This window comes from Coregonus clupeaformis, chromosome 28 (assembly GCF_020615455.1).
Source record: "Coregonus clupeaformis isolate EN_2021a chromosome 28, ASM2061545v1, whole genome shotgun sequence".
In the NCBI taxonomy this organism is placed as follows: domain Eukaryota; kingdom Metazoa; phylum Chordata; class Actinopteri; order Salmoniformes; family Salmonidae; genus Coregonus; species Coregonus clupeaformis.
In genome coordinates this window covers 14,506,686-14,532,548 of record NC_059219.1, presented here as the reverse complement: position 1 = coordinate 14,532,548, position 25,863 = coordinate 14,506,686, and the positions used below count along the sequence as shown (strand labels likewise).

Here is a 25,863-nt window from a genome sequence, read left to right as displayed (position 1 = left end):
GCAAAATACAGGGTTACGCAGAAATGCGTCAAACACACTCCAGGGCACAAAACAGGTGCACTGGAAAAATACAAGGCACACAGGAAAATACTCCTGTTGAATCAAAATACACAAGCTCCACCGAGCTTCACTAACCTCCACAATAAACAATCACCCACAAGGACAAGGGGGCAAAGGGAACACAGACTAATTAGGGGTTTAGAACCAGGTGTGTGTGATAACAAGACAAGACAATTGTGATGATGATTGGGGCGGCAGTGGTTAGTACTCCGGTGACAACGAACGCCGAAGCCTGCCTGAACAAGGAGAGGAGGCAGCCTCGGCCGAAGTCGTGACAGTTCCGGGTCGAGAGCCAGACCTGATCCCCCGGTACAAAGACCGGGGCCTCACTGCGGTGACGGTCAGCGTTGGCCTTCTGACGACGCACGACGCGCTGGAGGTGAACGTGGGCAGCGTACCACGTCTCCTCCGCGCGCCGAAACCAGTCATCCACCGCAGGAGCCTCAGTCTGGCTCTGGTGCCACGGTGCCAGAACCGGTTGGTCACCTAAAACACATTGGAATGGTGTTAGGTTAGTAGAGGAGTGGCGGAGAGAGTTCTGGGCATATTCTGCCCATGGCAAGAACAACGACCACTCCCCCGGCCGGTCCTGAAAGTAGGACCGCAGATACCTACCCACATCCTGATTTACTCGTTCCACCTGCCCATTTGACTCGGGGTGGAACCCAGAGGTCAGGCTGACCGAGACCCCCAGACGTTCCATGAACGCCTTCCAAACCTTGGACGTGAACTGGGGACCTCGATCGGACACCATATCCTCTGGCACCCCGTAGTGCCGGAAGACGTGAGTAAACAGGGCAACCGCAGTCTGCAGGGCCGTGGGGAGACCGGGCAGAGGAAGGAGGCGGCAGGACTTGGAGAAGCGGTCCACAACGACCAGAATGGTGGTGTTACCTTGGGAGAGGGGAAGATCAGTCAGAAAATCAATATTAAGATGAGACCATGGTCGTTGTGGAACTGGTAATGGTTGTAGCTTACCCGTTGGGAGGTACCTAGGTGCCTTACTCTGGGCGCACACTGAGCAGGAAGAGATGTACACCCTCACGTCCTTAGCCATGTTAGGCCACCAGTACTTTCCGCTCAAGCAGCGCACTGTACAGCCGATACCTGGGTGACCAGAGGAGGGTGACGTGTGTGCCCAGAAGATCAGACAATCACGGATACAGTGAGGGAAAACAGTATTTGATCCCCTGCTGATTTTGTACGTTTGCCCACTGACAAAGAAATGATCAGTCTATAATTTTAATGATAGGTTTATTTGAACAGTGAGAGACAGAATAACAACAGAAAAATCCAGAAAAACCATGTCAAAAATGTTATAAATTGATTTGCATTTTCATGAGGGAAATAAGTATTTGACCCCCTCTCAATCAGAAAGATTTCTGGCTCCCAGGTGTCTTTTATACAGGTAACGAGCTGAGATTAGGAGCACACTCTTAAAGGGAGTGCTCCTAATCTCAGCTTGTTACCTGTATAAAAGACACCTGTCCACAGAAGCAATCAATCAATCAGATTCCAAACTCTCCACCATGGCCAAGACCAAAGAGCTCCCCAAGGATGTCAGGGACAAGATTTTAGACCTACACAAGGCTGGAATGGGCTACAAGATCATCGCCAAGCAGCTTGGTGAGAAGGTGACAACAGTTGGTGCGATTATTCGCAAATGGAAGAAACACAAAAGAACTGTCAATCTCCCTCGGCCTGGGGCTCCATGCAAGATCTCACCTCGTGGAGTTGCAATGATCATGAGAAAGGTGAGGAATCAGCCCAAACCGACACGGGAGGATCTTGTCAATGATCTCAAGGCAGCTGGGACCATAGACACCAAGAAAACAATTGGTAACACACTACGCCGTGAAGGACTGAAATCCTGCAGCGCCCGCAAGGTCCCCCTGCTCAAGAAAGCACATATACAGGTCCGTCTGCAGTTTGCCAATGAACATCTCATTGATTCAGAGGAGAACTGGGTGAAAGTGTTGTGGTCAGATGAGACCAAAATGGAGCTCTTTGGAATCAACTCAACTCGCCGTGTTTGGAGGAGGAGGAATGCTGCCTATGACCCCAAGAACACATAAAACATTATGCTTTGGGGTGTTTTTCTGCTAAGGGGACAGGACAACTTCACTGCATCAAAGGGACGATGGACGGTGCCATGTACCGTCAAATCTTGGGTGAGAACCTCCCTCCCTCAGCCAGGGCATTGAAAATGGGTCGTGGATGGGTATTCCAGCATGACAATGACCCAAAACACACGGCCAAGGCAACAAAGGAGTGGCTCAAGAAGAAGCACATTAAGGTCCTGGAGTGGCCTAGACGGATATGTCTGTCTGTATGATGGATGTCTGTGTGCAACTACTATGAGATGGCTATGTCTGTCTGCAACGTTTCATGAAACGCTCAGAACATCAGAAAGAAACAATCAAATGCACATGTCAATTTGTCTACAAGTCTCCCTATGAGTTAAATGTAGTGCTTTCACAGACACCTCAAATCATGCACACCAGTAGCAGCTGTATTAAGTGTAACCTGCTATAACGCACTGTACATGATAAAGCCAAATACATTCAACAGTAAATCAAACAGAATGTTCAATACTTTACCTTGTCCTTGACCGGTGAATTTTGTATACATCTGGCCCTTCATTGGACACTGTGTTAACAAACCTCCAAACGAGCTTCAATTCCATACAACACTCCTTCAGTAGCCTCCAACTGCTCTTAAACACTAGTAAAACTAAATGCATGCTTTTCAATCGAACGCTGCTGGCACCCGCCCACCCGACTAGAATCACCACTCTCGACAGGTCTGACCTAGAGTATGTGGACAACTACAAATACCTAGGTGTCTGGTTAGACTGTAAACTCTCCTTCCAGACTCACATAAAGAATCTCCAATCCAAAGTTAAATCTAGAATCGGCTTCCTATTTCGCAACAAAGCCTCCTTCACTCATGCTGCCAAACATGCCCTCGTAAAACTGACTATCCTACCGATCCTTGACTTCGGCGATGTCATTTACAAAATAGCCTCCAACACTCTACTCAGCAAATTGGATGTAGTCTATCACAGTGCCATCCGTTTTGTCTCCAAAGCCCCATATAATACCCACCACTGTGACCTGTACGCTCTTGTTGGCTGGTCCTCACTACATATTCGTCGCCAAACCCACTGGCTCCAGGCCATCTATAAATCACTGCTAGGCAAATCCCCGCCTTATCTTAGCTCATTGGTCACCATAGCAACACCCACCCGTAGTCTGCGCTCCAGCGGGTATATCTCACTGGTCATCCCCAAAGCCAACACCTCCTTTGGCCGCAATTCCTTCCAGTTCTCTGCTGCCAATGACTGGAACAAATTGCAAAAATATCTGAAGCTGGAGACACTTATCTCCCTCACTAACTTTAAGCATCAGTTGTCAGAGCACCTTACCGATCACTGCACCTGTACACAGCCTATCTGAAATTAGCCCGCCCAACTACCTCATCCCTATATTGTTATTTATTTTGCTCATTTGTACCCCAGTATCTCTATTTGCACATCATCTCTTGCACATCTATCATTCCAGTGTTAATACTAATTGTAATTATTTTGCACTATAGCCTATTTTATTGCCTTACCTCCATAACTTGCTAAATTTGCACACACTGTATATTATATGTATTTCTGTTGTATTTTTGACTTTGTTTTGTTTTACCCCATATGTAACTCTGTGTTGTTGTTTTTATCGTACTGCTTTGCTTTATCTTGGCCAGGTCGCAGTTGTAAATGAGAACTTGTTCTCAACTGGTTTACCTGGTTAAATAAAGGTGAAAAAAAAAAAAAAAAAAAAAATGCCAATAAACAGATCAGCAAAAGCATATTTAATCCCATTCCTGTGGGCAAACTATCCTTGTGAATGTGCAATATAACCTCTGCAGCTCCTACTGAATGAACAACTAACCTCTGCAGTTACTTCAGCCTTTTACAGTGGGGAAAAAAAGTATTTAGTCAGCCACCAATTGTGCAAGTTCTCCCACTTAAAAAGATGAGAGAGGCCTGTAATTTTCATCATAGGTACACGTCAACTATGACAGACAAATTGAGGAAAAAAAATCCAGAAAATCACATTGTAGGATCTTTGGAGGGAGTTGAAAGTCAGTGTTGCCCAGCGACAGCCCCAAAACATCACTGCTCTAGAGGAGATCTGCATGGAGGAATGGGCCAAAATACCAGCAACAGTGTGTGAAAACCTTGTGAAGACTTACAGAAAACGTTTGACCTGTGTCATTGCCAACAAAGGGTATATAACCAAGTATTGAGAAACGTTTGTTATTGACCAAATACTTATTTTCCACCATAATTTGCAAATAAATTCATAAAAAATCCTACAATGTGATTTTCTGGATTTTTTTTCTCATTTTGTCTGTCATAGTTGACGTGTACCTATGATGAAAATTACAGGCCTCTCTCATCTTTTTAAGTGGGAGAACTTGCACAATTGGTGGCTGACTAAATACGTGTCTCAGTCTGAGATTAAATGGGCCATGTTGTATGAAGCGTGTCCCCCTACCAACACTCACACCTGCCTTGTGGCTTGTTGTGTTATATATGCCAAATGTTTTGGAAAGAGTGGACGTTGGCCAAAACAACACCTCATGGAGTTAAAGATGAGTGAAGTCAGCCTGACAGGTGGATGAGGGACCTTTATGATACTGACCTTTGGTAGTGTATATGGCAAAACACTCTTCTGCCTTCATGGCTTATGTTCAATAAATATACTTTCTTTCAGAGCAAACTAACAAATAACGTTCTTTAAATAGAATGTTCAGCTGAAGACTTGAAGGCTGCTTGAAACTGTCAGCCAGACACTGTGATTGTGTTTCCTTGGCAAACATTTAAGACAATGATCAACTATTCCTCTAGCAAAGTAATAAGGAAATAAAAGTGTCATTGATCTGATAGGTCAATATGCTGTTCAGATCATCATTCAAGCGATTAGATCAAACTAAATGACAGTTTGTTTGTAAGAAAGGGTTAGGGAAGATCTATTTGCACCGAGTCAAATCTCACATTGACTATCACAGGACATGAACATTCCTCACGCATAACGGTTTGGAGCTTGTTGGATTCCATTAATCAGTCAAGGTTTTGGGCTCCATACCGCTACACTGGATTGGCTGGATCATTCTACACAATGTCGATGAGATCTCTGAAGACCAACTTAATAACAGATACTTACACTTGGTCTCTTGATCTTCCGTTTTCGGGCATGTTAGAAGCTGTAAGGTGGAACTGGTAAACAAATACTTCTTGACAACTGACACTGCCAACTAACCATGCGAAAGAGTGGGTCCAACGTCTCATCAGAGTACTGTGTGTCACTAGACAGCTCTCAAGTTGTGGTTCTCTGCTCAGGCATAACTCAACACGTACAGGTACAGTATCTTGGATGTGCTCACAACATCACATGCAGGTATAAAACCGTTTGGTCATCCCAATCCAATAAACCTCTCCATTGTTGTGTTCCATGTATACTCTCGCTGCACCCTTTAGTTTGAGTACATTAAGCAATCAAAACACACTCACTGGAACACACACACTGGATGTTTTGACAAGCTAGACCTAAAGGTCAATTATGTTATTATTTTGGTTTTAAAACTTTTCTTTGAAGAGCCATTGTGCAGACACACTTCAGTGGTTGGAAGCTGCAAACAAAGCAATGTCCATACATACTGTAAGCTTTCATCTGTTTTTAATGCATTGCATTTTGACATTACATTCAGATTTTCCACAATCAACATTCAAGATCAGCAACACAACCATTGTCAAGTAGAGACTGGTAGGCCTACATAAGCAGTATATACAAACAGTCAAAGCAGCCTTTTATAGGGAGTCTTGGGTCGCGTGGGGTGACTGCCTTTGAATAAAGAGTGCAAGACAAGTATAAGCTAGCTACAACACATCCATACACACTGACTACAGTATCATATCATATCCAAGCCAAATACCCACCAGTCTCAGCGCTACTTTGAAATGCCCTCATCTTTCACTCCAAATACACCATACCCTTCCACTTCATTCTCCATGTTTGTACAGACAAAATAAAACATATTCAGGGTAAATCTTCACAAGTAACAAAAAGCAACGGTGGTAAACAGATACCAGAAACAAGTAATGCTTTAACAGTGGAGCCAACTGGCCAAATGATGCCTTGTTGGTCTCTGTGTCTACACACATATGATAGACCATTAAAGGGATTTTCAATGATATTAGTAATCATTCAGATCATTAGGACTGTATATGTTTTCAAAGTAAAGAGAAAAATAAAAAGGCAGGAAATGTGGTTATTTTGACAGAGGAAACAAAACAAACATTTATTATGGTAGATTTTCAGATTTTCCTAACCTTTCTGTGAGGAAGCTCTTATAATGTATCTATCAGCCAGAAGAGAGAGATCCTGGCATATTGTGCATTATATACACCATACAGCATGAAACTAAAGAGAAGGATAATCTCTCAAATCATCTCAATCAAATCTCCAACGGTGTTAAGTGGTCAAATCTGACTAGCAACATAGACATTTGATCCTATTAGTAATTAGCGGTCCTCTACTCAGCCATTTTGGTGGTAAATCACAGTATGGTCCCATAGAGTAGAGTAGTGCAGTGGTTACCAACCCTGGTTCTGGAAAGCCTTTTTAGGGCAGGCTTTTCTTCCAGCCCTGCATTCAAAACATTCAACCAATCAAGGACTAGATCATTATTTTAATCATGGGTTGGAACAAAAGCTGGGTTGGAACAAAAGCCTGCACTAAAATACTAAAAAGTGTTCTAAAAGTAGTGAATGTGCTAAAAGCCTGTATCTTGTGTCTCTCCAGGACCAGGGTTTGTACCTCTGATGTAGTGAGTGGGTCATTTGGTCATTGGCCATCAGTTTTCCATCAGCTGGTCTTTGGCCTGTTTCTCCAGCACGCCCTTGAGGTGGGCGTGTAGCGGCTGGCACACAGCCTGGTAGCCCTGAGGGGTGAGGTGGAGGTAGTCATACAGGTCCTGGTGGGAGATGCTGCCATCCGAGTGTACAAAGCCGGGGTCCACGTTGAGGAGGGAGGCGTGGGAGAGGGAGGACACGGCCTCCTGGACCAGCTTGTTGACCTGGGCATTCCTCTCCCGCAGGGGGTTGGGCATCTTACCCCTGGGCAGCACTCCCTGTGGTTGGAAACATACATGATAGCACAGGAAGCTGCTGAGAGGAGAACAGCTCATAATAATGTCCCGAACAGAGCAAATGGAATGGCATCAAACACCTGAAAACCATTTGTTTGATCCCTTTCCACTGATTCAGCTCCAGCCATTACCATGAGCCCGTTCTCCCCAATTAAGGTGCCACCAACATCCTGTGCATGATAGTCACTAGATGGCCATGCTAGAAAGGACAAACGTGCCAATATAGTCAGCAATGATAATAAAGTCCATAAGCATGCAGTTCATAATTTAGGTTTGGGTTATCATAAAGGTTCATGGTTGTAAAGGGGATTTTCCAGGTGAACAAAAGGGAGAGCAGTCGATCATATAAATCAAAATAATTTCAGTTTATTACAAGAATTCATGGAGAACATCTCCAGAGCAGAAGCCAAGAGAAATGTCTAATGGGTTTCTCTGAGAAGGTGCTTATATATTAATAGAGCACAGCACTGAGTGTTGAGTAAACACCAGCCCGAGAGCCTTGTAGGAAGTCACAACATCAGCTAACTTTAACCATAACATTCAACACGGGCAGACATTTGATACTGGCAGTTAAACAGGTCAAAGGAAGGAACATCAGTACTTAGTAACAGTAAATCAAATACAGGAAAATAATTAATCAAATAACTTCCCATTACAATGGTTTAACTCACATTTGTGGTAGAAAAGAGGTAGAAAAACCTACCAGTATGAGAGTGTAAGCCTTCGGCAGCTTGTCCTTGATGAGTTGGACTATGGCCATGATGCCGCCACAGATCTGTTCAGCAGTGTGACCGTGATTATTGGTGCCCACCCACAGCACCACTACCTGGTGAAGGCGCAAACATCAACTTGGTGGGCAGTTTCATTCATACCACTTGATTTAAAAGCATGTTCAATGATTGATACTAAAAGTGCTTTTTGGCCCAGGAACAGGCCTGGGACCATGGGTCTGTGCAGCCATTAGGGTTTAAATCTGAACAATGAGTAGTGTATGATCAACTCTAATGTAACGTACTAACTTGTTGTCTGTGTGCATACATACCTTTGGGCTGATGTGGGCCAACTCTCCATTGCTCAGTCTCCACAAGACGTGCTGTGTTGCGTCACCTCCCACCCCAAAGTTGAGAGCGTGGAGAGGGGAGAACAGCTCTCGCCACACCTGACAAAAACACATCAACACCAGTATATCAACTAGCATAACATAGCAGCTAACATATCTTCTTCTGCAATTACAAGACTTGTAATCAGAAAATATTCAAATGTGGCAAATGTTAGTTAAAGTTCCAAACAACAAATGCCACCCATGTTTGCAGTCCCCTTACAGCTGTCAGGATAGAGAGATTACCTCAAACTGATGCAAGAGCTGGACAAGAGAGTCTCCTACAAACAGGACATCTGGTTCCTTGTCCTTGCTGTTAGACACAAAGTGGTTATGCTGTAGGCAGAAGGAGAGAGGAAAGGGGATACCTAGTCAGTTGCACAACTGAATGCATTCAACCGAAATGTGTCTTCCGCACTTAACCCAACCCCTCTGAATCAGGACACGAGAGGAAATTGACTATAACTACTACTGTTATTCTAAAATGGCAGCAGGATACACACCAAAGACATCCATCGCCCATCTCCCTGGATGTCCACACAAAGAGTGGGTGTGGCAGCGGGGTTGGAGTCTCCTGAGCTCATCACTGTCTGTCAGAAAGTGTCAAAGTGAAAATCATGGCTTGGTAGATTAGAACGGATGGATGGATGCTTATTGTGTGTGAATCAATAAAGCAACTAGCTACGGGTAGCTAGCTAGGTAACTAGAGTAGTGGAGAAAAAATGTGCAAGTGAAATGTGTAACCCTATTCACATCGTGCACTGGCACATGTGGGGCCTAATAATAATAGATAACGATTTCAGTAACTAATACTTGAGCAAAATGTACTTGCGGGTTGCAGCACGAGGATGCTAGTCATATTTCAAGCCTGCCTACAGGAATAGTCAGCAAGCTATACAGTAGCTAGCTAATAATACAGTTATCATAATGCATCGGCAATGTGGTGCATCAACATACAGACGTACATAAATAATAATAGGTGAGGTCGCCGAAATGATCTAGAAATAGCTAGCAAGTATTATTGTTTTACAATACCTTAATTGTGATTCTGTCTGCCTGTTAGTTCCTGAAAGTAAAATGTCAAGTCAATTTTACAGAATGTACCATTGACTACTCATAGGTGAGCTATATCAGTAAAATATAGTTTTGTTTTCAGTCTAGTGATATGTATGCGCATACAAGTAGTAATTTGTATGAATACTTGCCTAAAACACGTATTTTCTCTGTAAATTAAGGGTATCAAAGGGACTACCAATGGGAATAATAGTCGCTGATAAAATGTAGCCTACCTCCTTATTTCTAGCTTTGGAATCGTCCGGTGTTTGTTCACCAGGGAAAGGCGCGCGGCTGTTGCGCAGATGACAGACATACAAACCATGAGAGCTTCTCAGCTTCTTCAAACGAAAACAAAAATATAGTGTCGCCGACCTCTCTCACATCATTAATCATTTTACGTCTCGACAATTTCACAAGCTTTTATGGTTGTTTCATTGAACGTGATGGCAATTGCAAGATTGTTTAGGAAAGTTTAGCTAGCTAATACGTTACTCTGTATAACGTATTAGCTAGCTAGTCAAACTGCAGGTGCCACTTACATTTACATATTAGTCATTTAGCAGATGCTCTTATCCAGAGCGACTTACAGTTATAGTGAGTGCATACATTTTTCATACTGCCCCCCCCGTCGGAAACGAACCCACAACCCTGGCGTTGCAAGCGCTATGCTCTACCAAGTGAGCTACAGGGGACTTGATGAGGAAATGTGCTATTTTACTCAGTTTACTGCTATTTTTGAATATGTCCCACACACACGCAGCCTCATTGATTAGCATGTCACTTTTTCAATGTGATATTGGCGGTCCGGGACGTTGCTGGGCAACCCAACATTTTCAAAAGCAAAACTATAACGTTAAGGTGTTTACCTCAACTTCCATTTTTGGATAGTTTGCGACGTTGTAGATTACACGTTTTCTGAGGCTTGCTAGTTAACTTTACATATTATCACTGGTAAATGCAACACTGTAATAGGGTGTCTTTATTTGTTTTATTTTGAATTCGCCTTGATTTCCTGCAGGTGTGCCTAATTTATACAGAAAAACAATTAGCTGGTGAGTGACTGCTGTTTGTTTACTAATGTTAGTTAATGTACGCTAGCTAGTAACTAGTTAATCAATTTAACATTATTTTGCTCATGTGTGCTGATTCAAGACTCCTGTTTTTGCTATTGTGAAAAGTTTTGTCCTTGTCTTGCTTATTGGTAGCTTGATGATAGTTGTTGGCTAGATCTAGCTACAGTTGCTAGGTTTGCTAGCTGGAGTTTTTCTGACAGTGTAGCTAATGTTTCAGGTTTCATTAATGTGTGTTATTGATAAGTATTCTGTTTTCAAATAAGACTTCTGCATGTGACCCAACAGTCATATAGATTTTTTATTTTTTTTATCTGTATTTTCTGTGCACCTAGCATTCCACCTCATGATGAGCCATCTACATGGCAGAGCCTTAACAGACAAGCAGAATGTCCTGCATGTTTTTAGCAAGCACTTAAAGTCTACAGATAAAACCTGTAGCCCAACCAACAGATTCACTCCACACTGCTGCTCTTCAAGTCATACCAAGAACACAGAAGCACAAAACAGCCAGACGAACAAGACCAAACGACTGAAAACACGCAAGGAGAGGAGCCAGGTAAACAGAGGAGGATCTAAATGCAGATCCCACCACCACAACCAGCACCAAAGCGGCAAAGAAAAGGACCACTGTCATGGTTGCTGCCAAAGCAGCTCTCGCCCTCCTCCACGGAGAGATGCCCCATTCGCCCGAGTCTTCCCCGCTGGGCAAGAGCACAGCATCATCACAATCAACCGCCTTATCGGCCACCATGGCCTGTTCAATCACGAGGTGAAGTCCATTGACATTGAGCGCCTGCTGAGTGAACAGAAGAAGTTGGAGAAGTTTGGGCAGCACGGAGGGCGAGGCAAGACCACTGCTACTCTTCCTCCCCTTCCACCCTCCTCTTCCCTTCCTTTTTCCTCTCCTGTGCCTGATTCAGATGTGGCTGAAGTTGCTGTTTCTAACAATGATGAGGAGGCTCCAGATAAAGGGAGAGTAGAAAGAGTAGTAGCAAAGAGTAGTACTACAGTCCACAAGCGTGATGAGTGTAAGTCTAATTCAGAAAGTAGACTTTTTAAGTGTTCTCACAGGGATACACAGGAGGATTTACGAAGAAAATTCACATCTATTCAGGTTTGTCAGGAGGAGAATGTAGCCAGTCACTCTAACAGCCAGGAGTCTGGTATCACACCAGAACAGAGACAGACACATCACAGCGGTCTGACATCATCAGAGGGTGACGTAGTTACCCTCTCATCCACAGAGAGTCCCTCAAGTGTGGTACGAACCAAAAGCAAGTGGCCGAGGCCTGTAGTATGTGAAACAGTGATGTCACCCAGTGGAAAGAATGAAAATGAGAGACCACCTTACACAAGGGCCAAGGTTAAGCCTACTGTCCTCACCTTGGAGCAGACCCCCAAAAACCATGAACCTATTCTCCCACACACACAGCCATTCAGGCCCAGTCCAAACATCACAGTGTCTTCCTTCCCAGCAAGAGGTGGAAGCAGTGAGAGCTCAGACAACCAGACGCAACAAACTGTCCCCAACCCTGTCAGTGTGGTAGCCGCGCGTCTGTGCAGGTCTCTGCAGCTGCCGCTTCTCCGCAGGAGACACCTGGTGGCGGAAAGCAGGGAGGTGCTGCTGCAGGCCCTACAGGAGAGGCATGGACCCCAGCTGCAGGAGAACCTCCTCAGCGTGCAGCGACGTCTCTGCTTCGGTACAGGACCCACCACAACCAGGGCTGGCCAGGGGCAGAGCACGATCCTGGCCGGCGTGGATGCAGATGGAGGCTGTCCTGCAGGTACGGTATATTATAATAATAATAATATGCCATTTAGCAGACGCTTTTATCCAAAGCGACTTACAGTCATGTGCGCATACATTTTTACGTATGGGTGGTCCCGGGGATCGAACCCACTACCCTGGCGTTACAAGCGCCATGCTCTACCAATTGAGCTACAGAGGACCTGTAATGTGATTGCGGTTGTGAGTGTTGGGTTGAGGACCACAATAAGAAATGGCATCCTCTACTCTTGATCGTATAATCATACTGTAACTAATCATATCATATTGATTGAAATGTAGGCCTATCCATATTATTTGTTGAATGTTTTATTGTAGCCTAACTGCATTTGGATATCGATAGTATTGTACACCAAGGTGGGGACTTTGAAAATGTCTTCAGTGGTGTAGTTTAGCTGTATGAGGGATTTTTCAACTATGTCTTGTTCCTATCACAGCTCCATTGGATGATGGTTTTGGAGAGAGCATGGTGGAGCAGCCGTGCCTGGACTCCCAGAGGTCAGCCCCCAACAAGAGGAGGAGGAAGCAGCTATGCCCCAACAGAGTGACCCCTCCTCAGCCCCTCAGTGGGCCGCAGCACAGCCTGGACACGGTACGAGCATAAAACATTGGGCTATCAGTCATCATCAGACATATAGCCTAATAGTAAATTAAAATGGTGAATGTACATCTAATATATAATTGGTAATTGTAGGGTTATTGTGATAGGAATTCCTAAACAAAATAGCAATAGAATGTGCTACTATAATGCTACAATACATTTTGTTAGTGAAATTGTCACAGAATGTTCTAAATGACAGTCTTCTTTGCAATACTTAGATAAACTGTATGATAACAAACCAATTGCTGCCTCACTTGCATCTCTTTAGGCTGCTGCATGGAACCCCAACCCTAGTGTGGAGCAGGTTGGGGAACTGATCGGGGAGCTACTGAGGCCCCCTTCCTCCTCGCACTTCCTCATGAACCTCCAGCCCTCTGGTTCCCCCTCATGCCACCACATCTTTTCCCCCCCTCCTGCCTCACCTTGGGCAGCTCAATCCGGTCTGCTTCAGCCCTGGGATGACGGATCTGACAGAGGAAGTACGAGAGAGTCAACCAGGGTGGACCACTTTGAGAACTGGAGGTATGACCCAGATTTTAGTTATCTAAACCAGACAGACACTGTGAGAGAGAGAAGCCGTGGGCCTTTCTATCATGAGAAGAGTAGGCCGCAGTATCCCACAGGGCCACTAGAGGGACACAGAGACAGACACTTGCCACAGCAGCAAGATCCATACAACATTGAAAGGCGCCATTTTGGTGGTGCTTCCTCATCCTTTTCTGCTCCCACCCACTATCCACTAGACAGTCATCAGCTCCACCCTTTCTATCACTTTAACCGCCCCCCAGCCAGCCCTGGAATCCCCAGGTCCCACCTTCCTGACATGGCCTATTATCCCCCCTCCCACATGCTGGAGAGTAGCCTGTCTCCTCCTCTGCCCCCCGGGTCCCTGCCTGCTTTCCCCAGCCCTGAACGCTGGTCTTTCCCCCGGATGAGACTGTACTGATCCACATCCACTGTGCCTGTCCAGAGACTGCATAGAGATGCCTCTGTGTAGTAGAGACATGCATAAGCACAAAGCTTAGGCTATATGCTATGTTGTTGAGTGAGTATTTTCCAAATGCATACCATAATTGTTTACAATTACAACTGACTTGATGTTTTTTTTCTTCTTTGTTGAATACCGTCATATGATAGGCAGAAAGACAAAGTGCCAGCCAGAAAATATTGTTTGTATTTTATCAAATATTAGTTAAATGTATGAGAAAACATGACTATTTTTTAAAAAATATTTTATTTCATATGTTTCACATACTCTAAAACTACTTACAGCCTGGACAGTAAAAACACAAGTATGCCGTGGAAAAGTAACAACTGTAGCAGATTGTATTTTTTAATTGCATGAATACTTCTAATTGAAACGTGTGCATGCAAAAACATACAGAAGCACTGTAAGAGAAAATACATTGCAGAACTTATGCAGTATGTTGTTTACAGTGGACTAGTCAACTATGGCAGCACAAAATATCTACAAATGTGGCCCTTGTTTTTTTGGGGCCACTGGGCCTACACAAAGTATACTTTATTATTTTTGACAAGCAGAATGCTTTAGCACAGATGATCGAAGACATGAATCAGCATGAATACATTATGTAGAGGATTTTCTGCTGTCCATGGGTAGATCCCAATTGCACATTCCTCGCCGCCTCTCGCCTCGTCTCCTTCTCAAAACCCATTGGATGAGAAAGCAAGAGGTCCCTCCCCGCTGACATTTTTCTCCTATTGGTTTTGAAAAGGAGAGAGGACACGAGGAGTATACAATTGGACTGAATAAAATGAAACCTGTGAGTAAAATACAATACATAGTCACTCACTGTGTCTTATATTAAAATCGAATAATTTATCATTCATTTACTTGTGTTTTAGTTTGTGTACTACTGATTGAGACGGTGATATTTACCAACAAGGAGTATACTTAAATAATATTTTAATTAACTTTGCAACATGATTTGTCAGGTTATGGCTGATCATCTTATTTCCCATTTACGTTTTGCATCTTTTAAATGTACATACAGTATTACAATATTATTTAGTACTGAACACAACAGGATGAAATTCGTTTTTTTCCTCGAGCAAATTACAAAAGCCCAAAAAATATTAATTAAGCTTAGTATAGCAATCAATCAAAGCATAGGCATTGCTGGATTTCAAGCAAGTAGAACATCATGGCACAGAGGGCACATTTACAAGAGATTCAGTTCCTCTCTCTGTCTTTGTTTGTGTCTGTGTGTGTGCATAGTTTCTGTACTTTTACGACATTGAGCTTTGTTTCAGATCCTGGAATCAGGCTGCTGCCAGGGTAAAGTGTGTCCTCTAACCCTTTCCTTAAGTCATTAAGTAATAGGTCTCATCTGTCGGTGTATTATGTTTTGAGACAGTGAAATTTACCAACAAGAAGTATTATAGAATATTTAAATTAACTTTGCAACATGATTTGTCATGGTACGTCTGATCGTCTTATTTCCCATGTCCATTTCCTTTTCCCTCTGCATATTTTAAATGTATATACAGTATTACAATATTATTTAGTACTGAACACAACAGGATCACAACAGGATTACATTTGTTTGCCATGAGAGCAAATTACAAAAGCAAACAAATTATGACTAGCTTATTATTGCAATCGATCAAAGCATAAACAATGCTGTATTTCAAGCAAGTAGAACATCATGGTACTGAGGGCACATTTACAAGATATTCAGTTCCTCTCTCTGTGTATGTGTGTGGATGTGCATAATCTCTGTACTTTTACTACATTTAACTTTGTTTCATATCCAGGAATCAGGCTGCTGCCAGGGCAAAGCGTGTCCTCTAACCGTTTCCTTAAGGCATTAAATAATATTTATCATCATCCGTCGGTGGCTGATTGAAGTAATCCTCACTCCCCTCATCCTCCTCTTCAAACCTGCTGCTCCCGTTCCTCAGCGCCCTCCTCAGATGATTCCAAAACAGTTCCTGGGCTTTGACCGGGTCGGTGCAGTCTGACCCCGGCCACTGCAGGTAGGTCTTCTTCAACATGACCTTTCTCATACGGTGGTAAGCCGACAGCTGCCTTTCAGGGATGGGCTCCAGGAAGATTAGCAGGAGCACGTCCCGGAGCTCGTGGAAGAGCCTGTAGCTGGCCAGCTGGATCTCCAGGGAGCACCACTCGCTGCGCAGGAAGTGCCTACTAACCACGCAGATGGTCTTGCGGCTGCTGTACACGGACGAGACTATGTTGTCCACGATGTTGCGGCCCAGCTCAAAGTCACGGTGGTGCAGGCACAGCCGGAAGGAGGCTCCATTGCCCTCCAGGTTGGGAAGTAGCTGGTCTAGTACCCAAGGCTCGTCCGCTGAGTTATAGGAGATGAAAGCGTCATATTTGCAGTGCTCCTCTTTCTCCCTCAGCCTGCGCCAGTGTTGGCCGAACCAGGAGCGGAACACATAATAACTGTACTTCAGTTTCCAATACAGCTTGTTGTAGAGAAGTGGTATTATAGTCAGCAGTAAAATCACAGTGGTTGTGGTGGCAAAAAGGTACTCTCCCAGGTCCAGATAGCAAACATTGGTGTCGAAGTTGTAGAAGTTTTTGGGGAGTTTTTTATCTTGGCACTGTAGACTGTATAGTAAGACTAACTGGACTCTCTGGTTTGTCAAAGTCCAGTTCTGCAGGTCGCTGTTGAGGCAGGTGCAGCTAAGAGGAATGTTGCGCAGGTCCAGGTAGCGCAGTTTGGGGAGAGCCTCCAGCACATTCACATCTAAGGTTTGCATTACGTTTTGGTTGAGAAGCAAGATCTGCAGCTCTGTCAGATTCCCGAAAACCTCATTTGAGAAGGACTGAATGCCCATGTTCCTTGCACTGAGCTTGCTCAACTTCCGCAGGTTTTTGAAGACGCCCGGATGCAGCTGCATCACCCCGGCACAGGAGTTGTCCAAGGAGAGGAAAGTCAAGTTGGTCAGATCGTCAAAAGTGTCTGCTGCGAAGCTAAAGATGTGATTGTCGGTGAGGTAGAGCGATTGGAGGGAGCTGAGGCCACGGAAAAAGGCATGAGGCAAAACGTTCAGGCCGTGGGGCATCTGCGCATCTAGTTTGAGGTTGCGAAGTTTGGTTAGATTCACAAAAGGAGAGTTGGTACGTTTAGAGGAGAAGCTAACCTGATTCCCATGTAGATCAAGCACTTCAAGTGTGGCATGGAATGGTTTAAACTTGGCGCTGTCAATCTGTTTGAGATTGTTTCCATCGAGGTAAAAATTGGCCAGGTTATCGAGCCCCACAAAGGCTGACTCTTGAAAATGAGTGATTTTGTTCCCTCCAAGATCCAAAATGTGCAGGTATTTGAGTGAATGGAATGTCTTGTTGAAAATAACAGCTATCTGATTGTTACGTAGGTTAAGTATTTCCAGGCTCTGCAGATCTTCAAAGCTATCGTTGTACAGATCGGTCAGGAGGTTATTGTCCAGACGCAGTGTGACAAGACTCGTCAGCCCACTGAAAGCCTTATGGTCAAGATAGGCGATTATGTTTATGTTGAGTTGTAGGGTCTTCACATTTGGTGTGTGGTGGAAAGCAAAAGAGTTGACATTGAGTATGCGATTGTAACGGTAGCTCAGATCTGTCAGATTCGGAAAAGAGAGATTCTGTCTGTTGCAGGACATTAGGGAGGTGAGGTGGTTTTTCTCTGCTGTGAAGTTTTTGATTTGATCCTGTCCTTTGAGAAAGTGGAGGCATCTTACCTTCCTCAACTGGTTGAAGGAAAGGTCCAATAAACCTCGGATTGGTGGACAGTTGGAAAGTGTGTTCTTTCGCAATGAAAGAATCCCATTGCTTCCCAGACTCAGCTTTTCAACAAATTTGACCTTTGTACTCAAAAGGTGGCATAACTCCATGAGCAGATTGTGAGTCTTCAACCCCATACCAGAGAAGTCTATGTTCCCAGCTCTAACATTGCTGACATTCAAAAGCTCTGGCACTGTGACATTGGTTGAACGCAAACGCATGTAGTTTAGCTTCCGCAAGTCCACTCCTTGGAAAGCCCTTGAAGGGAGCTGGTCATTGTAGGAGAGATCCAGCAGTAGTATATGGCTGAGGAAGCCCCACTTACATTCTAAAGTGACCAGTTTGTTTTTACAGAGATAGAGGGTGGTGAGGGACTCCGGTAGGTCTGTATGGTTAGAATGCTGGAGGGACGTTAGATAGTTATTGCACAGGTCTAGTTTTGTCAGCTTCGGTAAGTGAGTCACAGATTCTGCCACTGCAGAGAAGTTGTTCAGGTAGTTCTGCCGTAACATGAGGGCATCCAGATTGGAGAGCGAGGAGAAAATACCTGGAGGGAGCCATATCAGTGAGTTATTATTTAGTGACAGGTTGACAAGGTTTTTGAGGTCTTGAAACACAGAGGAGCTGAGATGTGATATTTTGTTCAAGGACAGGTTTAGGCTCTTCAGTTGGCTCATATTTTGAAACGCCTGGTTGTCTATGGTCTCCAGATGGTTATTGTCAATCTGAAGCATCCTGAGGTTAGGAAGGTGAACAAATGTATTGTCGGGTATGTGTTTTATCAGGTTTATGGAGATTATAACCGTGGTGGCATAGGGTGGCAGGTCACCTACAATGGTAGAAATGTTCTTTGCCTGGTGACGGATGCAAAGGAATTTTGTGTGGTTTGAGGTTGGATCCTCAGTGCAATTCCTGAAGCTATAGCCAACAGTGATCTGGGCAATGTGAAGGACAATTGCCACTGATACCAATATTTTATTTTTTTGCCCGCCCATGTTGTCTGACATGTGCAGCATGAAAGGAATAAGGTGAGTAATGTTTTACATCTAGTCCAATGGTTCTGAACTCTTTCCAAGGAGAATCTTGGCCTTTAAAATTATAGTACGTTCATTTTAAGTTCCAGGAAATGTTTTCATTGGGAAATAAAGCTGTTGATTTTCTTTCTTCAAATGAGTTGTATGGCTGTGATAATCATCCTGAATTATATTCCTTTATCCTCCATGGTTGAGCATGCTGATAAGAAAGCCAGCTAAATGGGAGAAAGGAAAAACACATTTTAGCGACTTTACAATACATTTCTCAGTGACTTCATTGGAAAACAAAAAAAGAACTGTGCCATTGTTAATTAACACATGTCTCAGTTCTCGTGGCTTTCAGGTTCCTCTTTTCCATGAGGTACTTTCATTCACCATATGATACAACTCAACCTCACATCTGCCATCTCCTAATGGGGTCTTATTAGTTGGACAAAGTTCACAGTTTGGTTTTGAAATCTTTTTTTTTTATTGTTTTATGGACAGTGATAGTCGGAAATGTGGAGGGGAGGCTGATACAGAGAGGACGGGTTAAGAGGCCATTGTATCCACATCGCCAGGGGTAAATGTGGCCCAGCGTCTTGGGGGCTAACCACTGCACAAGACTGCCACAATTCTGTGGCATGTAATTATAGTGTATCGTGTAAATATAGTTTGTGTAATTATAGTGTACATAGTGTTTAAAAAGATTTCACTTCAGTCAATTCGTGAAGTAAATTGAAATTCCAATTACATCATTTAAATTTAATAATTTAACTAAAATCAAGTGCAATCATTATACTTGCATCCTTGAAAGTATGAATAGTACTACAATTTGAACTGTAATTTCAGTTTATATCTTGAATGGCACTTAATTAAGTTTGACCACAATCCAGATCAATAAATGTATCATACAGCATCCTCGTATCATAGGTATGAATGCTGTTCAAGGGTCTTTCTATAAATAATACTAACTGTAAGTCGCGCTGGATAATAGCATCTGCTAAATGACTAAAATGTAAAAATGTAAATAATGGGGCCCATGTGTGACATTGGGATCAAATCAATCAATTGAAATAAATAAATTAGGCCCTAATCTATGGATTTCACATGACTGGGCATAGGCCCACCCACTTGTCAGCCAGGCACACCCACTTGGCAGCCAGGCCCACCCACTGGGGAGCCAGGCCCAGAAAATCAGAATGAGTTTCTTCCCCACAAAAGGGCTTTATTACAGACAGAAATACTCCTCAGCACACTCCCTCAAAACGTGTGGTCTTTTATTGTCCCCAGCACAAGGTGCACCTGTGTAATGATCATGCTGTTTAATCAGCTTCTTGATATGCCACACCTGTCAGGTGGATGGATTATCTTGGCAGAGGAGAAATGCTCACTAACAGGGATGTAAACAAATTTGTGCACACAATTTGAGAGAGATACGTTTTTTGTGTTTATGTTGGGACCAACACTTTACATGTTGTGTTTATATTATAGTCTGTCGTACACAATTGCGCATTAGACTGTGTCCAATCCGAGGCACAAAAACGTCATTCTTTCTCAATTAAATCTAAGGAGAACCTGCTGTAAATCAAGCAGACAACAACAGATGATCAACATCAATTCGCTAGGAATATTAGATCCAGCATGGATCTGCACAACTGCACAACTATCTTCACCTGCGTAACGAAGGAGACAAATATTCTGGACATAACTCGTGAACACCGCATGCGCTATCATTCAGAAATTTGTGGGAAAATATCAAAGTGTAGGCTAATTAAACAGCTAGATACCAAATGGCCAGTGATGTGAAGTACTTAAGTAAAAATACTTTAAAGTACTACTTAAGTAGATATTTTGGGTGTCTGTACTTTACTTTACTATTTATATTTTTGACAACTTTTGCTTTTACTTCACTACATTCCTAAAGAAAATAATGTACTTTTTACTCCATACATTTTCCCTGACACCCAAAAGTACTCATTACATTTTGAATGCTTAGCAGGACAGGAAAATTGTCCAATTCACGCACTTATCAAGAAAACATCCCTGGTCTAGCCTATTGCTTCTGATCTGACGGACTCACTAAACACAAATGCTTCATTTGTAAATTATGTCTGAGTGTTGGAGTGTGCTGTCTGGTTTGCTTAATATAAGTAATTACTTTTTATACTTAAGTATATTTTTGCAATTACATTTACTGTTGAAACCAAACACTTTTAGACTTTTACTCAAGTAGTAGTTTACTGGGTGACTTTCACTTTCACTTGAGTCATTTTCTATTAAGGTATCTTTACTTTTACTCAAGTATGGCAATTGGGTACTTTTTCCACCACTGCAAATGGCGTCCAATTATTGAATAACCACGTTAATGGCCGTATCGATTTAGGTTTTTACTATCAAGGTAAGGTGAATCTTTCGGTTAGAAGAATTCTATTTTGCAATCACAGAATTTTGGGGGAGGATTTGTGTGCCAGTGAAAACTGTCTTCACCCCATAACATAAGGACACACGAAATGTTAAGTAGTTACACTGCATTTCTGAGATCGCTATACAAAAAACTGACGGACAGCTAGATCCAGGATTATTACAGGGTTCAAGTTCAATGTCTAACTGATTAATGCTTAATATATGATATAACAACTTACACTGCCATAAATGTAAGGACAGAAAAGTTATGTTTTATGTCACACGATTTTGGACACTTCTGTCAATACACCAACCATGTGAAAGGTTTTAAATCAAGTCGTGAATTTTATTCAATATAGCTGTTCCCCCTTATCTTAATGTAATGACTTGAAAAACATTTGCAGATTATTATCAATGACTTATCAACAGCTGTAACAAGTTGTCTATCATAGGAAATCCTCACTGGTACCCTAGTTTATAGAAAGATCCTCAACCACTGAAAAATCAAAGCATTGACTTTTGTACTGCTGCATGCAGCAATTTTCATAATCTGACAAATTAGTTGTTAAATTTCATTTCACTCATAATCCATAGCATATTCTACAGCTTTCATTTAATATCATAATCCATCATATCATAATTTAATAATGGGTTATCAAACACGTTTCAAGAGTTATTTTACAAATCACATTAAAATAAAGGGAAATCATATCTGAAGTCCCATTTGATCTTTAATTAAAAGCCTCGAGTCCAGCCTTACCTCTGTTCTGGGGGCTTCATCATGTTGTCTGTATTGTGTCCTTCCTGCTACATTATGAGAGCTTGTCTCTTAATCCCTGTTTAATGACTGCCTCGCTTTGGTTGTACAGAAAGAGGAAGAAAAGGGACAACAGACATGGAGTCATGGGACACAATCAAATGAAAGTTGTTCTGCATTTACTGTTCCTCATGTACATGGCATGGTAGAGGAAAACCCAGGGATCCCAGTCAACAATGTGCCAAACACAATATACAATCTCTTTATTCTGCTGGGGAAAAGTTTTCATTTTTTAAACTCAGAAAACAAATATTTCTTTGTTGAATTCTTTCAAAATAACTGTCAAACAATATTATACACTAGAAGGATTGATTGCAAAAGAAAGTGGGTGGTCTCAATATTTTACTGATAAGTAGAACCGAATAACACGTCAAGAGGGATGGGCCTGATTTCATATAAAAAGGAAAGGTGTTCCTGATCACCAGTTATATGACAATTCAAGTTGTTTTTATGTTTTTGTTTGTCATTGTATTTCTAAAAAAATTTACATACAGTGAGGGGAAAAAAGTATTTGATCCCCTGCTGATTTTGTACGTTTGCCCACTGACAAAGAAATGATCAGTCTATAATTTTAATGGTAGGTTGATTTGAACAGTGAGAGACAGAATAACAACAACAAAATCCAGAAAAACGCATGTCAAAAATGTTATACATTGATTTGCATTTTAATGAGGGAAATAAGTATTTGACCCCTCTGCAAAACATGACTTAGTACTTGGTGGCAAAACCCTTGTTGGCAATCACAAAAGTCAGACGTTTCTTGTAGTTGGCCACCAGGTTTGCACACATCTCGGGAGGGATTTTGTCCCACTCCTCTTTGCAGATCTTCTCCAAGTCATTAAGGTTTCGAGGCTGACGTTTGGCAACTCGAACCTTCAGCTCCCTCCACAGATTTTCTATGGGATTAAGGTCTGGAGACTGGCTAGGACACTCCAGGACCTTAATGTGCTTCTTCTTGAGCCACTCTTTTGTTGCCTTGGCCGTGTGTTTTGGCTCATTGTCATGCTGGAATACCCATCCACGACCCATTTTCAATGCCCTGGCTGAGGGAAGGAGGTTCTCACCCAAGATTTGACGGTACATGGCCCCGTCCATCGTCCCTTTGATGCGGTGAAGTTGTCCTGTCCCATTAGCAGAAAAACACCCTCAAAGCATAATGTTTCCACCTCCATGTTTGACAGTGGGGATGGTGTTCTTGGGGTCATAGGCAGCATTCCTCCTCCTCCAAACACGGCGAGTTGAGTTGATGCCAAAGAGCTCCATTTTGGTCTCATCTGACCACAACACTTTCACCCAGTTCTCCTCTGAATCATTCAGATGTTCATTGGCAAACTTCAGACGGGCATGTATATGTGCTTTCTTGAGCAGGTGGACCTTGCAGGCGCTGCAGGATTTCAGTCCTTCACGGCGTAGTGTGTTACCAATTGTTTTCTTGGTGACTATGGTCCCAGCTGCCTTGAGATCATTGACAAGATCCACCCGTGTAGTTCTGGGCTGATTCCTCACCGTTCTCATGATCATTGCAACTCCACAAGGTGAGATCTTGCATGGAGCCACAGGCCGAGGGAGATTGACAGTTCTTTTGTGTTTCTTCCATTTGCGAATAATCGCACCAACTGTTGTCACCTTCTCACCAAGCTGCTTGGCGATGGTCTTGTAGCCCATTCCAGCCTTGTGTAGGTCTACAATCTTGTCCCTGACATCCTTGGAGAGCTCTTTGGTCTTGGCCATGGTGGAGAGTTTGGAATCTGATTGATTGATTGCTTCTGTGGACAGGTTATTTTTTTATACAGGTAACTAACTGAGATTAGGAGCACTCCCTTTAAGAGTGTGCTCCTAATCTCAGTTTGTTACCTGTATAAAAGACACCTGGGAGCCAGAAATCTTTCTGATTGAGAGGGGGTCAAATACTTATTTCCCTCATTAAAATGCAAATCAATTTATAACATTTTTGACATGTGTTTTTCTGGATTTTGTTGTTATTCTGTCTCTCACTGTTAAAATAAACCTACCATTAAAATTATAGACTGATAATTTCTTTGTCAGTGGGCAAATGTACAAAATCAGCAGGGGATCAAATACTTTTTTCCCCCACTGTATATCTATGTTTATAATGTAATTCCTGTTTGTGTTTTTGTAGTTGGTTAGAGTAAGTGCTTGTTTGTTTGCTTTTGTGTGTCCACCACACCGAGGTAGTGGGCTGAAGAGGGTATGGCAGGTAGTCTGGGGGACCATGAACTTTTAGCAAACTTTAACAAAAAAAAAATTACCAAAAGAAGCTTTGGTAGAAGTTTTATTAACTCAGGTAATCAGGTAATTTTCAGACAGGCAAATAAACACATTACTTAATTGAATCATGATATAAAGCAACACTAGCACGGCGCTTGTAACGCCAAGGTAGTGGGTTCGATCCCCGGGACCACCCATACACAAAAAAAAAAATGTATGCACGCATGACTGTAAGTCGCTTTGGATAAAAGCGTCTGCTAAATGGCATATTATATTATTATTATTATTATTATTATATTATTATATTATTATTATAAACCGTAAACTCGCCATCTGACAGAGTCCGCAGAGAGGCAGGCAGGCTATACCCAGTCATCACACACGGAACCCTGGGTAAAAACAGACAGGTTAACATAAATCATGACATCACACACTATGAAAACACATATAAGTAGGGCCTTGACTTTTTCTTGACCACGTGACCTTAAAGAGGGAAATCTCAGCCAGGCTGCAGTTTTAGGCTAGAAATAGGGTCAGATTTTTTTCTTGGTCAGGTCATGTTGTCAGGAAAAACTCCTGGCCCTATTACAAGGGAAGTCTATAAAGGAGGGTGAAGACACAGAGACAGACACTTGCCACAGCAGCAAGATCCATACAACATTGAAAGGTGCCATTTTGGTGATGCTCCCACCCACTATCCACTAGACAGTCATCAGCTCCACCCTTTCTATCACTTCAACCGCCCCCCAGCCAGCCCTGGAATCCCCAGGTCCCACCTTCCTGACATGGCCTATTATCCCCCCTCCCACATGCTGGAGAGTAGCCTGTCTCCTCCTCTGCCCCCCGGGTCCCTGCCTGCTTTCCCCAGCCCTGAACGTTGGTCTTTCCCCCGGATGAGACTGTACTGATCCACATCCACTGTGCCTGTCCGGAGACTGCATAGAGATGCCTCTGTGTAGTAGAGACATGCATAAGCACAATGCTTAGGCTATATGCTATGTTGTTGAGTGAGTATTTTCCAAATGCATACCATCAAGTCTAATGGTTTACAATTACAACTGACTTAATTATGTTTTTTTATTTTTCTTTGTTGAATACCATCAGGCCATATGATAGGCAGAAAGACAAAGTGCCAGCCAGGAAATATTGTTTGCATTTTTACAAATATTAGTTAAATGTGTGAGAAAACATGACTATTTTTTCAAATATTTTCTTTTATATGTTTCATATACTCTAAAACTACTTACAGCCTGGACAGTGAAAACACAATTATGCAGAAGAAAAGTAACAACAGCAGCAGATTGTATTTTCATTGCATGAAGACTTATAATTGAAACGTGTGCATGCAAAAACATACAGAAGCACTGTGAAATAAAACACATTGCAGAACTTATACATTATGCTGTTTACAGACAGCTACAGTGGACTAATCAACTATCGCAGAACAAAATATCCACAAATGTGTCCCTCAGGTTTTCTTTTTGCCACTGGGCCTACTCAAACTATACTTTTTAATTATTTTTGACAATCAGAATTCTTTAGCACAGATGACCAAAGACATTAATCAGCATGAATGCATTATGCAGAGGATTGTCTGCTGTCCATGTCAAGATCTCAATTGCATACTCCTCGCATCCTCTCTTCTCAGAGGTTCCTCCCCTCTGACCTTCTCCTCAAATGGGTTTTGAGGAGGAGAGAGAACACGACTATGTAACTGATATTCTCCCCATTTAAGATGGACCGAATAAAATGAAACCTGTGAATAAA

General features: G+C 42.7%; 3 protein-coding genes across 4 annotated transcripts; 1 reads left to right on the top strand and 2 right to left on the bottom strand.

Moving 5' to 3' along the window:
* Window positions 1–5,772: 5,772 nt before the first annotated feature.
* Window positions 5,773–9,431, bottom strand: LOC121542871 (platelet-activating factor acetylhydrolase IB subunit alpha1). 2 transcript variants are annotated; one of them, XM_041852460.2, is made up of 6 exons: window positions 9,395–9,431; window positions 8,863–8,949; window positions 8,606–8,695; window positions 8,303–8,419; window positions 7,964–8,086; window positions 5,773–7,242 (listed from the first exon to the last, which is right to left on the bottom strand). In XM_041852460.2, exons 2-6 carry the CDS (start codon window positions 8,941–8,943, stop codon window positions 6,967–6,969), a joined length of 687 nt encoding a protein of 228 aa, XP_041708394.1. In that variant the 5' UTR covers window positions 8,944–8,949; window positions 9,395–9,431; the 3' UTR covers window positions 5,773–6,966. The 2 variants fall into 2 exon arrangements, with proteins under 2 accessions (XP_041708394.1, XP_041708395.1); XM_041852461.2 differs by having other exon boundaries at window positions 8,863–8,945; window positions 9,395–9,425.
* A 623-nt stretch (window positions 9,432–10,054) lies between these two features.
* On the top strand, window positions 10,055–14,725 carry LOC121542869. The gene is made up of 4 exons (XM_041852458.2): window positions 10,055–10,467; window positions 10,821–12,272; window positions 12,712–12,866; window positions 13,144–14,725. The coding sequence occupies exons 2-4, from the start codon at window positions 10,832–10,834 to the stop codon at window positions 13,819–13,821; spliced, it is 2,274 nt and encodes a 757-aa protein (XP_041708392.2). The 5' UTR covers window positions 10,055–10,467; window positions 10,821–10,831; the 3' UTR covers window positions 13,822–14,725.
* Window positions 14,726–14,812: 87 nt separating this feature from the next.
* On the bottom strand, window positions 14,813–21,881 carry LOC121542868 (toll-like receptor 13). The gene is made up of 2 exons (XM_041852457.2): window positions 21,811–21,881; window positions 14,813–18,880 (listed from the first exon to the last, which is right to left on the bottom strand). The coding sequence occupies exon 2, from the start codon at window positions 18,645–18,647 to the stop codon at window positions 15,699–15,701; it is 2,949 nt and encodes a 982-aa protein (XP_041708391.2). The 5' UTR covers window positions 18,648–18,880; window positions 21,811–21,881; the 3' UTR covers window positions 14,813–15,698.
* Window positions 21,882–25,863: the final 3,982 nt, after the last annotated feature.

Excerpts from the sequence above, each read along its gene's own strand:
- LOC121542871 (XM_041852460.2), bottom strand. The coding sequence starts at position 8,943 with ATGAGCTCAGGAGACTCCAACCCCGCTGCCACACCCACTCTTTGTGTG. Across the intron at positions 8,696-8,862 it reads ATGGGCGATGGATGTCTTTG|CATAACCACTTTGTGTCTAA; the intron begins GTGTGTATCCTG and ends TTCTGCCTACAG. Across the intron at positions 8,087-8,302 it reads TGGCCCACATCAGCCCAAAG|GTAGTGGTGCTGTGGGTGGG; the intron begins GTATGTATGCAC and ends CGCCTTCACCAG.
- LOC121542869 (XM_041852458.2), top strand. The coding sequence starts at position 10,832 with ATGATGAGCCATCTACATGGCAGAGCCTTAACAGACAAGCAGAATGTC. Across the intron at positions 12,273-12,711 it reads AGATGGAGGCTGTCCTGCAG|CTCCATTGGATGATGGTTTT; the intron begins GTACGGTATATT and ends TTCCTATCACAG. Across the intron at positions 12,867-13,143 it reads CGCAGCACAGCCTGGACACG|GCTGCTGCATGGAACCCCAA; the intron begins GTACGAGCATAA and ends GCATCTCTTTAG.
- LOC121542868 (XM_041852457.2), bottom strand. The coding sequence starts at position 18,647 with ATGCTGCACATGTCAGACAACATGGGCGGGCAAAAAAATAAAATATTG.